General features: G+C 40.0%; 1 protein-coding gene across 1 annotated transcript; it reads left to right on the top strand.

Annotated features, from left to right (window-relative positions):
- The first annotated feature begins 507 nt into the window (after positions 1-507).
- On the top strand, positions 508-4,200 carry LOC132851941 (multiple inositol polyphosphate phosphatase 1-like). Its single transcript, XM_060878919.1, has 5 exons — positions 508-1,156; positions 1,717-1,911; positions 2,226-2,323; positions 3,498-3,628; positions 3,793-4,200. Exons 1-5 carry the CDS (start codon positions 523-525, stop codon positions 4,148-4,150), a joined length of 1,416 nt encoding a protein of 471 aa, XP_060734902.1. The 5' UTR covers positions 508-522; the 3' UTR covers positions 4,151-4,200.
- The last annotated feature ends 9,473 nt before the right edge of the window (positions 4,201-13,673 follow it).

Raw genomic sequence — 13,673 nt, 5'->3', positions numbered from 1 at the left:
CACACTTGACAGCCCTGTACCACACATCAGACTGACTTTATTTAAAACAGAAATGAAAACTTTATCATCCCCTGCAGACCTTTCTTTAAGCACAGCGCTCCCCCTATCGACTGTATAGTGTACTGCACATCACTTCCTCCATACACTTATAACACTGCTGAAGTACTAGTGCATGGTTTACACAATACATCTAAATTAACTGCAGTATGTAATACAGTACGGTTATAGAACTTGATTACAATATATAATAACACTCGTGCTATAATATGTAAGTAATACTATAATCAATCGGACTGATATGTATAAAACACTACAGTCATACTAATACATCTGTCATACATACAGTATTTAATATAATACTACTTGTCTGTTTATATTATTTTATTCTCATAGTGCTTTATTCTGTCTGAGACCAGTGGGCGGGGCTACACTAGCCAAGTGACAATCGGATTGGGCGGGTCTTATAACACAATTGCCACAAACCAATCATTCTGAGGGGGCGGAGCTCAGTGTTAAGATCTTATGTACACAGTCACAGAGGAGCCATTTGGGGACTTGGGTGACATTTCCAGCAGCACAATGAGTTTCCTGTGTTTATTTATGGTTGCGATTCATTTACACGCCTCGTCTTTCGCACTCACGTCATCCTGGTGTAACCGAACATCACCACCTGGATCCATTCCATCCAATGCACTGTATTTCAACACAAAAAGCCGCTATGAAGAGCTGAACCCTTATCTCATCTCTGATATTTTGGCCGTCAACGAGTCCTGGGTAAAACCTCCATCTCCAGACTGCAAAGCCGTCCACCTGAGCGCCATCATCAGACATGGAACCCGCTACCCCAGCTCAGGGAACATCAAGAAGATAATCCAGTTCTCCAAGCTCGTGAAGAGCCAAGCTGATCTGAGCTGCGTCAAGGAGCTCCACAACTGGAGGATGTGGTATAAGGAGGACATGGACGGACGCCTGGTGGAAAAAGGACGCTTAGATCATAGACATTTGGCTCAGAGGCTGATTAAATCATTTCCAACACTGATAACGAAGGAGAACATAGAAGGGGGACGAGTGAAGCTCATCACCAGCTCCAAGCACAGATGTGTTAACAGCACACTGGCTTTCAAACACGCAGTCATGGAGAGTCTCAGCATTCGTGGTGACGTATATATTAAATCTTCTATAGGTGTTCATCTCTGAGTCCTCAGGAGTGTGTGAGCACCTTTAATTTCTGCTTTAATTTCACTAATCCACCTTATTGCAAACACTTCCTGTCTCACTTCCCTTTTATACTGTGTTATGGATCTTCTAAACATCTGACGTGTTTTGTTTATTTATTTGTTCATTTATTAAAAATAATACTCCTGATGAAGTCTTTTAAATAGTTAAAAATAAAAAAATAAAACAGGTAAATATTTAGTAAGTCCAAAGTCCTAAGAAAGACGTTTGTTCAGTTTGTGGTGAAGGTTTATGGTCAAAGTGCAACATGTTTGCTGATTTCTGTGCATTATTTACTTTGTGTATGTGTATATGTGTGTGTGTGTGTGTGTGTGTACTTTATCCTGAGAGTTTGCATGTTTTTGCCATGAAAACAATTTCCATTAGTACAAATTTCACACAGAGGCCACGCCTCTTTCTTTAAGACTGACATACAGAGGCCACGCCTCCTTTACTAAGACTGACACCCGTCACTCACTTCTTCTTCTCACTTCCCTGTAGGTGTGGATTTGCCTTACACCATTAACGATGAGCTGATGCGTTTTTTTGATAAATGTGAGCGTTTAGTGGAAACGGTGGAGAAGAACAAAGACGCCATTATGGAGGTGGAGGTCTTTAAGGATGGCCCAGAGATGAAGAGAGTACAGGAGAAACTCGCTGATCGATTACAGCTCCCTTACATCAACGTCACTACAGGTTAGTGCACACTAGCAATATAACTTTATTATGTGCCTCAACCTCTAGTCCAAAATAATAGTGTAAATATAAATATATTAAATAATAATAAAAAATATAAATATAATGTTAAAGAAACATTAGCAGCATAACTAAGATTAGCTTTAATTTAATATTTTAATAAAGAAGGTTAATAAAACTGGTGAACATTAGGTACAAGAGTGTGTCTGTGAACGTGATGCTGCCACCATCGTGCTTCACCACTGATTTGTATACACTCAGGTTTGTTAGACTGCAGGTCTGTGTTTGTGAATCATTTCTGTTTTGTGTTGCAGACGCAGTGGAGACGGTGTTTTATCTTTGTGCATACGAGTTCACCATCCGCGGCCTGAACTCACCCTGGTGTCAGTTACTCGATGATGCTGACGGACAAGTACGGACGTGACACTCTCACTCACTCTCACTCATCTTCTACCACTTATCCGAACTACCTCGGGTCACGGGGAGCCTGTGCCTATCTCAGGCGTCATCGGGCATCAAGGCAGGATACACCCTGGACGGAGTGCCAACCCATCACAGGACACACACACACACTCTCATTCACTCACACAATCACACACTACGGACAATTTTCCAGAGATGCCAATCAACCTACCATGCATGTCTTTGGACTGGGGGAGGAAACCGGAGTACCCGGAGGAAACCCCAGAGGCACGGGGAGAACATGCAAACTCCACACACACAAGGTGGAGGTGGGAATCGAACCCCCAACCCTGGAGGTGTGAGGCGAACGTGCTAACCACTAAGCCACCGTGACCCCTTTGGACATGACGCTTACTCTTTATATATATTTTACCTGATTAGTGGGTGAAGTTCATTCGGATGTTTTTGATCCATTATTCAGTTAAATGAATTGCACACTAGGTAAAGATCAGAGTGGAACTGCAGCAGGCAGGTAGAAATATTCACGTCGTGCTAATGTATTTACTGGGGGAAAAAATCCAGAATGTCCAAATCCAGAATGACAAATGAAAATTTTATGAATATATATATATATATATATATATATATATATATATATATATATATATATATATATATATGTGTGTATATATATATGTGTGTATATATATATATATATGTTTAAAAATGAAATAATTATAATGTATAATTTAGTACAATTATTCAATATAATATTTTATTTTTATTTTACTTGTATTTGTATTAGATAATTGTATTAGATCTTTTTCTTATTTTATTAATTAGCTCACATAAATTGTATTTATTTATATGCACATTATGCTAATCACTTCTATGCAATTGAAACTCATTTCATGGATGAACCTAAAAAGTACAAATCTACTAATATATATATATATATATATATATATATATATATATATATATATATATATATATATATATATATATATATATATATATGTATTAATATACAAATCTAAACAACATTTTATTTATTTGATCATTTCCACATGACCCCACAGCCTGATGTCACACTGTAAACACAAGAAAACGGATTGATGAAATTCACCACATCAATAGTTCTTATTATATATTAGTATTGTTGTGTGGTTTGTTTGTATTAGGTCCTGGAGTATGCCGGGGATCTGAAGCAGTTTTGGAAACGTGGTTTTGGTCACGACATCAACAGTAAATCCAGCTGCATTCTGTTTCATGATCTTTTTAAACGTCTTGATACCGTGGCCCAGCAGATCAGGTACAAACCTCCAGGAAATAGTGTTTTAATCAAGGAGAAGAATTAAGATTTATTATAAACACCACCTTCTAAATTAACATCATAACAACAATAATAATAATAAAGTGTTGTACAGTGAAAGTTATGATCCTTTTATGATCTGTAAAGTTACCTGTGTTGCTCAGGGCAGGTGGGCGTGTCTCGGAGGTGGTGATGGTGCAGGTGGGTCACGCAGAGACATTACTGCCCCTGCTCACTCTTCTGGACCTGTTTAAAGACGACACTCCTCTCAACTCCTCCAACTTCGCCTATCACCACAGCCGCATGTTCCGCAGCGGGAAGATTGTACCGTACGCCGCTAACCTGCTGATGACACTGTTCAACTGCCCCGACGGCCTCCGGCTGCAGGCGCGGCTTAATGAGCGACCTTTAACCCTGCCAGGCCTGGCTGAGCTTTCACCTCTGTACCAGACTGTGAGAGAACGCTACAAGCAGCTACTGCAGGGATGCAACCAGGACACAGTGTGTAGACTGAACAGCTAGAAAAATCAAAAATGTAAAAAAAAAAGATGTGTAAAACGACTTAAGCAGTCGTGTCTGAATAAAACATTTTACTCTTTGTGGGTGAATTTACAAGAATGTGTCTTTGTGTTGTGTGAATGACGTGACCAGATTCTTAAAAATCAAAACATAACACTACATCTATTCTCTCAGCTCTAAACACTCGTCCCCTCAGCAGTCTCTCTTTATTCTCTCAGCTCTAAACTCTAGTCCCCTCAGCAGTCTCTATTCTCTCAGCTCTAAACACTCGTCCCCTCAGCGGTCTCTCTTTATTGTCTCAGCTCTAAACACTCGTCTGCTCAGCAGTCTCTCTTTATTCTCTCAGCTCTAAACACTCGTCCCCTCAGCAGTCTCTCTTTATTCTCTCAGCTCTAAACACTCGTCCCCTCAGCAGTCTCTCTTTATTCTCTCAGCTCTAAACACTCGTCCCCTCAGCGGTCTCTCTTTATTGTCTCATCTCTAAACATTCGTCCCCTCAGCAGTCTCTCTTTATTCTCTCAGCTCTAAACACTCGTCCCCTCAGCGGTCTCTCTTTATTGTCTCAGCTCTAAACACTCGTCCCCTCAGCAGTCTCTCTTTATTCTCTCAGCTCTAAACACTCGTCCCCTCAGCAGTCTCTATTCTCTCAGCTCTAAACACTCGTCCCCTCAGCGGTCTCTCTTTATTGTCTCAGCTCTAAACACTCGTCTGCTCAGCAGTCTCTCTTTACTCTCTCAGCTCTAAACACTCATCCCCTCAGCGGTCTCTCTTTATTCTCTCAGCTCTAAACACTCGTCCCCTCAGCGGTCTCTCTTTATTCTCTCAGCTCTAAACACTCGTCTCCTCAGCAGTCTCTCTTTATTCTCTCAGCTCTAAACACTCGTCCCCTCAGCAGTCTCTCTTTATTCTCTCAGCTCTAAACACTCGTCCCCTCAGCAGTCTCTCTTTATTCTCTCAGCTCTAAACACTCGTCCCCTCAGCAGTCTCTCTTTATTCTCTCAGCTCTAAACACTCGTCCCCTCAGCAGTCTCTCTTTATTCTCTCAGCTCTAAACACTCGTCCCCTCAGCGGTCTCTCTTTATTGTCTCATCTCTAATCATTCGTCCCCTCAGCAGTCTCTCTTTATTCTCTCAGCTCTAAACTCTAGTCCCCTCAGCAGTCTCTGTTCTCTCAGCTCTAAACACTCGTCCCCTCAGCGGTCTCTCTTTATTGTCTCAGCTCTAAACACTCGTCTGCTCAGCAGTCTCTCTTTATTCTCTCAGCTCTAAACACTCGTCTCCTCAGCAGTCTCTCTTTATTCTCTCAGCTCTAAACACTCGTCCCCTCAGCAGTCTCTCTTTATTCTCTCAGCTCTAAACACTCGTCCCCTCAGCAGTCTCTCTTTATTCTCTCAGCTCTAAACACTCGTCCCCTCAGCAGTCTCTCTTTATTCTCTCAGCTCTAAACACTCGTCCCCTCAGCAGTCTCTCTTTATTCTCTCAGCTCTAAACACTCGTCCCCTCAGCGGTCTCTCTTTATTGTCTCATCTCTAAACATTCGTCCCCTCAGCAGTCTCTCTTTATTCTCTCAGCTCTAAACACTCGTCCCCTCAGCGGTCTCTCTTTATTGTCTCAGCTCTAAACACTCGTCTCCTCAGCAGTCTCTCTTTATTCTCTCAGCTCTAAACACTCGTCCCCTCAGCAGTCTCTCTTTATTCTCTCAGCTCTAAACACTCGTCTCCTCAGCAGTCTCTCTTTATTCTCTCAGCTCTAAACACTCGTCTCCTCAGCAGTCTCTCTTTATTCTCTCAGCTCTAAACACTCGTCCCCTCAGCAGTCTCTCTTTATTCTCTCAGCTGTAAACTCTAGTCCCCTCAGCAGTCTCTCTTTATTCTCTCAGCTCTAAACACTCGTCCCCTCAGCAGTCTCTCTTTATTCTCTCAGCTCTAAACACTCGTCCCTTCAGCAGTCTCTCTATATTCTCTCAGCTCTAAACACTCGTCCCTTCAGCAGTCTCTCTTTATTCTCTCAGCTCTAAACACTTGTCCCCTCAGCAGTCTCTCTTTATTCTCTCAGCTCTAAACACTCGTCCCCTCAGCAGTCTCTCTTTACTCTCTCAGCTCTAAACACTCGTCCCCTCAGCAGTCTCTCTTTATTCTCTCAGCTCTAAACACTCGTCCCCTCAGCAGTCTCTCTTTACTCTCTCAGCTCTAAACACTAGTCCCCTCAGCAGTCTCTCTTTATTCTCTCAGCTCTAAACACTAGTCCCCTCAGCAGTCTCTCTTTATTCTCTCAGCTCTAAACACTCGTCCCCTCAGCAGTCTCTCTATATTCTCTCAGCTCTAAACACTAGTCCCCTCAGCAGTCTCTCTTTATTCTCTGTGCTTTAAACACTCGTCCCCTCAGCAGTCTCTCTTTATTCTCTGTGCTTTAAACACTCGTCCCCTCAGTAGTCTCTCTATATTCTCTCAGCTCTAAACACTCGTCCCCTCAGCAGTCTCTCTTTATTCTCTCAGCTCTAAACACTCGTCCCCTCAGCAGTCTCTCTTTATTCTCTTAGCTCTAAACACTCGTCCCCTCAGCAGTCTCTCTTTATTCTCTCAGCTCTAAACACTAGTCCCCTCAGCAGTCTCTCTATATTCTCTCAGCTCTAAACACTAGTCCCCTCAGCAGTCTCTCTATATTCTCTCAGCTCTAAACACTCGTCCCTTCAGCAGTCTCTCTTTATTCTCTCAGCTCTAAACACTTGTCCCCTCAGCAGTCTCTCTATATTCTCTCAGCTCTAAACACTCGTCCCCTCAGCAGTCTCTCTTTATTCTCTGTGCTTTAAACACTCGTCCCCTCAGCAGTCTCTCATTATTCTCTTAGCTCTAAACACTCGTCCCCTCAGCAGTCTCTATTCTCTTAGCTCTAAACACTCGTCCCCTCAGCTGTCTCTCTATATTCTCTCAGCTCTAAATACTCATCTCCTCAGCAGTCTCTCTTTATTCTCTCAGCTCTAAACATTCGTCCCCTCAGCAGTCTCTCTTTATTCTCTCAGCTCTAAACACTCGTCCCCTCAGCAGTCTCTCTTTATTGTCTCAGCTCTAAACACTCGTCCCCTCAGCAGTCTCTCTTTATTCTCTCAGCTCTAAACACTCGTCCCCTCAGCAGTCTCTCTTTATTCTCTCAGCTCTAAACACTCGTCTCCTCAGCAGTCTCTCTTTATTCTCTCAGCTCTAAACACTCGTCCCCTCAGCAGTCTCTCTTTATTCTCTCAGCTCTAAACACTCGTCCCCTCAGCAGTCTCTCTTTATTCTCTCAGCTCTAAACACTCGTCCCTTCAGCAGTCTCTCTTTATTCTCTCAGCTCTAAACACTCGTCCCCTCAGCAGTCTCTCTTTATTCTCTCAGCTCTAAACACTCGTCCCCTCAGCAGTCTCTCTTTATTCTCTCAGCTCTAAACACTCGTCCCCTCAGCAGTCTCTCTTTATTGTCTCAGCTCTAAACACTCATCTCCTCAGCAGTCTCTCTTTATTCTCCCAGCTCTAAACACTTGTCTCCTCAGCAGTCTCTCTTTATTCTCTCAGCTCTAAACACTTGTCCCCTCAGCGGTCTCTCTGTAATGAGTCTGTCTGTGTTTCTGTCCTGTTTCTGTCTGCTATCTTTCCCTGTGGCTAATTGTTTGCTCCGCCCACTCTTTGGTTTCCATGGACATTAATTGTACTCATTCATCTCCTCAGGTGTGTTGTCTTTGTCTCTGATTGTCTCTGCTTTGTCATTGGTTCCTGTCCGCTATATATACACTGTTTGTTCACTTCGCTGGTGGTTGGTCGTTTTTGCATGTTGGATGTTGGTGTGCCTGTTCCTGGTTCCTGTTAGCCCTGTTTGCTGCCTTGTTCTGTCTGCCTGTCTGTTCAGCTGTTTTTTGTGTTTTGGACGAGTAAAAAACTTTAAAATCTGCATTTGGATCCTCACTCGCCTTTGTCCTGCATCGTGACACTCTCTTTACTCTCTCAGCTCTAAACACTCGTCCCCTCAGTAGTCTCTCTTTACTCTCTCAGCTCTAAACACTCGTCCCCTCAGCAGTCTCTCTTTACTCTCTCAGCTCTAAACACTAGTCCCCTCAGCTGTCTCTCTATATTCTCTCAGCTCTAAATACTCATCTCCTCAGCAGTGTCTCTTTATTCTCTCAGCTCTAAACACTCGTCCCCTCAGCAGTCTCTCTATATTCTCTCAGCTCTAAACACTCGTCCCCTCAGCTGTCTCTCTATATTCTCTCAGCTCTAAATACTCGTCTCCCCAGCAGTGTCTCTTTATTCTCTCAGCTCTAAACACTCGTCCCCTCAGCAGTCTCTCTATATTCTCTCAGCTCTAAACACTAGTCCCCTCAGCAGTCTCTCTTTATTCTCTGTGCTTTAAACACTCGTCCCCTCAGCAGTCTCTCTTTATTCTCTGTGCTTTAAACACTCGTCCCCTCAGCAGTCTCTCTTTATTCTCTCAGCTCTAAACACTCGTCCCTTCAGCAGTCTCTCTTTATTCTCTCAGCTCTAAACACTCGTCCCCTCAGCAGTCTCTCTTTATTCTCTCAGCTCTAAACACTCGTCCCCTCAGCAGTCTCTCTTTATTCTCTCAGCTCTAAACACTCGTCCCTTCAGCAGTCTCTCTTTATTCTCTGTGCTTTAAACACTCGTCCCCTCAGCAGTCTCTCTTTATTCTCTCAGCTCTAAACACTCGTCCCTTCAGCAGTCTCTCTTTATTCTCTCAGCTCTAAACACTCGTCCCCTCAGCAGTCTCTCTTTATTCTCTCATCTCTAAACTCTCGTCTCCTCAGCAGTCTCTCTTTATTCTCTCAGCTCTAAACACTCGTCCCCTCAGCGGTCTCTCTTTACTCTCTCAGCTCTAAACACTCGTCCCCTCAGCAGTCTCTCATTATTCTCTTAGCTCTAAACACTCGTCCCCTCAATTCAATTCAATTCAATTCAATTCAATTCAATTCAAGTTTATTTGTATAGCGCTTTTTACAATGGACATTGTCACAAAGCAGCTTTACAGAACATAAACATAGAACAAAAGATAAACATAAGGAGAAGTATAAGGAATTAGTATAATAAAAATTCTAGATATATACAGTTCACAGTGTGTATGTATGTATGTGTGTATGTGTATTTGTCCCCAATGAGCAAGTCTGAGGAGGCTCAGCCAACAGTGGCAAGGAAAAACTCCCTTAGATTGGTAAAGGAAGAAACCTTGAGAGGAACCAGACTCAAGGGGAACCCATCCTCATCTGGGTGACACTAGATGGTGTGGTTACAAATATACAAGTATCACAGAGTCAAACTGGAGCCGGTAGATCTGTAGATGTCTCAGTGTTCTCACAGAGTCCGCCTTGTCTCAGTGGAGGTCCAAAAATGTCATCGCACGAAAGACGATCATAGCATGGGTGTCTCAGCATGGGTAGAAAGAAGAGAAGAGCAGTGCATAGGGATTAACATATCTGCTGTTCATAAGAATGTGCAAGTCTAGTGTACTAGTGTACAATATTATGGGATGTATTATGTGTACGCCTATGTATTATGTGTACGCCCTCAGCTGTCTCTCTTTATTCTCTCAGCTCTAAACACTCGTTTCCTCAGCAGTCTCTCTTTATTATCTCAGCTCTAAACACTGGAGACTTCTTTGGCACAACATACACACACACAAACACAAACACACACACACATCTGACACTGGAGACTCCTTCAGCACATAATACACACACAAACACACACACCAGCTCACACTGGAGACTTCACCACATCATACACTGCAACGGACTGTTAGGACAGCAAAAAGGGTAATTGGTGTAGACCTGCCCAACCTTCAGGACTTCAGTACAACCTTAAAGTGAAGAAATGGGCAGGTACTATCATTACAGACCCCCCTCTCACCCCGACCACAACTTCTCCCTTCAGGACGACGCTACAGATCTCTGTCCACTAGAACATCTGGCTTAAACAGCTAATACAGGGATTTTTGCCTTCTGTAATTTATTCTGTAATTCATTCTGTAATTCATTCTGTAATTCATTCTCCATTTCTAATTACTTATTCTTTCTCAAGTACTATATAATATGTAAATCCTTACTATTTAAATATTCACAGTTCTCATTCCAGATTTGTACAAGAGCGCCTTAAAAACCACAAACTTGGTGAATAAATCTGATTCTGATTCTGATTCTGATTCTGAAACACACACACACACACACAAACACATCGCACTGGAGAAAACTTCACCACATCACAGCTGTTACTATGGAAACAATAAGGTATTAGAGCGAGTGCATTAATATAACATCTTCTGTCCAATCAGAGAGCGGAACACTGTGGCACGAATGACATTTATTTTGTTCTTTAATAACTTTAAATTGCTGTACCCTTTTAATACACTTTTAATGAATAAACATAAACATTAAATGTGTGGATTTATAATTATTTACTGTAGACATGATGTTATTATCTTAGACACACACCAGACACACACAAAAAACACTTAGATCTACCAGCTCCAGTTAGACTCTGCGATACTAAAGAGGAGATGTGAATTCCATGTGGTCTTTGAGAACAACAACCTCCTCATCAATACAACATTTATCAGACTGTATATTTATAATCACACCCCCACTGTCACCCAGATGAGGATGAGGTTCCCCTTTGTGTCTGGTTCCTCTCAAGGTTTCTTCCTGCACCATCTAAGGGAGTTTTTCCTCCCCACAGTCACCTGAGTCACCTCAGACTTGTTCATTGGGGATAAATACAAACACATTTAAATATATCTAATATTAATCTTGAATTTTGTATTATATTAATCTTTATATTATTCTTTATAATAACCTTTTGTTCTATGTTTATGTTCTGTAAAGCTGCTTTGTGACAATGTCTATTATAAAAAGCGCTACACAAATAAAATTGAACTGAACTGAATTGAACACACACACGACTAATATTGCCTTTAAAAATGTGTGTATTACACAATTAATGTACTGTGCTGTACTCGGATCATCTGTCTCTGTCACACACACACACACACACACACACACACACACACACACACACACACACCCTAACATGCATGATGCAAGACTCTGTGTGTTTCTGAAACCTGCTGAATTTAAAGGAGCGGCTCATTGAATAATGAGAAATATTATCAAATAAAAATTAAAAGTGTTTTTATTCCATGTGGATGTTCATATTTATCACCTGAATATTTAATATTAAATACCTATTAATAATAAATGTAAACATTATCCTAATGTCACTTTAATGAATTAAATATATATTTATATACATGTTTATTTATCTACATTATAAATGTAATTAAAAAGTAAAAATATATGTTTTTATTAATAAAATTATTATTATTATTTATTTTGCTGTTTTAATTAATACGTTATATATTTATACATACTGTATAGCATCAGGGTCTCAGAACACGAACAGAAAATGTAATATAATTAATATAATATATGAATATAAAAATCCTTATATTTAATGTTTTCTCAGTTAATGTCATGTGCTTATTTATTTATTTATTTATTTATTTATAGGAAAAACTATATTTATTTGATACAGCTCATCCTCAACATCAGTGTTTTCTCATTTATTCACAAAATGTGGAATTATTGTTGTTATTGTTTAAACTGAGTGTTTAAGCCTCAACACTGTTTTGTCATTTTTGTTCCTTTTATTTTATTCTAGATTATTTCAAAACTTGAAAAAAAATAATATCTTACATCTTATATTCTTTTATTAATTATTTTTTGGCCTTGTAATATTGAGATAATTTCATTCCTTATAGAAACAGCATGCTTTTGTTAGAAAAGGACAAAAGAACAATCTGCAAGCACAAAAGAAATGACGTCATAGTTTGTAAATGTCAGGCTTTTATACAGCGTGCTACTGCCACCTGCTGGACCTGTCTCTCTTTATCAGCAGATCTGTCTGTCTGTCTGTCTGTCTGTCTCTCATTCTCACACACTCACCCTGAACTTATAACACACACTAACACACTGTAACACTTTCAGACATTTTAACATCCTCTAACACAATCTGTAACACACAATAACACTTTCACTCTGCAACACTCTATAACACTAACACTCTATAACACACTAACACTCTATAACACTAACATTCTGTAACACACTAACACGCTATAACACACTCTAACATTCTGTAACACACTAACATTCTGTAACACACTCTAACATTCTGTAACACGCTCTATAACACACACTAACATTCTGTAACACACTCTATAACACACTCTAACATTCTATAACACACTAACACTCTATAACACACTCTAACATTCTATAACACACTAACACTCTATAACACACTAACACTCTATAACACACTCTAACATTCTATAACACACTAACACTCTATAACACACTCTAACATTCTGTAACACACTCTATAACACACTCTAACATTCTATAACACACTAACACTCTATAACACTAACATTCTGTAACACACTAACACGCTATAACACACTCTAACATTCTGTAACACACTCTAACATTCTATAACACACTAACACTCTATAACACACTCTAACATTCTATAACACACTAACACTCTATAACACACTCTAACATTCTATAACACACTCTAACATTCTATAACACACTAACACTCTATAACACACTCTAACATTCTATAACACACTAACACTCTATAACACACTAACACTCTATAACACACTCTAACATTCTATAACACACTAACACTCTATAACACACTCTAACATTCTGTAACACACTCTATAACACACTCTAACATTCTATAACACACTAACACTCTATAACACTAACATTCTGTAACACACTAACACGCTATAACACACTCTAACATTCTGTAACACACTCTAACATTCTGTAACACGCTCTAAAACACACACTAACATTCTGTAACACACTCTATAACACACTCTAACATTCTATAACACACTAACACTCTATAACACACTAACACTCTATAACACACTAACACTCTATAACACACTCTAACATTCTATAACACACTAACACTCTATAACACACTCTAACATTCTGTAACACACTCTATAACACACTCTAACATTCTATAACACACTAACACTCTATAACACACTAACACTCTATAGCACACTCTAACATTCTATAACACACTAACACTCTATAACACACTAACACTCTATAACACACTCTAACATTCTATAACACACTTACACTCTATAACACACTCTATAACACACTAACACTCTATAACACACTCTAACATTCTATAACACACTTACACTCTATAACACACTATAACATTCTATAACACACTAACACTCTATAACACACTAACAATCTATAACACACTCTAACATTCTATAACACACTCTAACATTCTATAACACACTAACACTCTATAACACACTTACACTCTATAACACACTCTAACATTCTATAACACACTTACACTCTATAACACACTCTATAACACTCTATAACACACTCTAACATTCTGTAACACACTTACACTCTATAACACACTC

This window comes from Tachysurus vachellii, chromosome 10 (assembly GCF_030014155.1).
Source record: "Tachysurus vachellii isolate PV-2020 chromosome 10, HZAU_Pvac_v1, whole genome shotgun sequence".
Classification (NCBI taxonomy): domain Eukaryota; kingdom Metazoa; phylum Chordata; class Actinopteri; order Siluriformes; family Bagridae; genus Tachysurus; species Tachysurus vachellii.
This window is presented reverse-complemented; position numbering and strand designations above follow the sequence as displayed.

Bases quoted from the DNA above. Each gene is read 5' to 3' on its own strand.
- LOC132851941 (XM_060878919.1), top strand. From the start codon at position 523: ATGTACACAGTCACAGAGGAGCCATTTGGGGACTTGGGTGACATTTCC. The intron at 1,157-1,716 runs GTGACGTATATA...ACTTCCCTGTAG, and splicing joins GGAGAGTCTCAGCATTCGTG to GTGTGGATTTGCCTTACACC. The intron at 1,912-2,225 runs GTTAGTGCACAC...TTTGTGTTGCAG, and splicing joins TTACATCAACGTCACTACAG to ACGCAGTGGAGACGGTGTTT.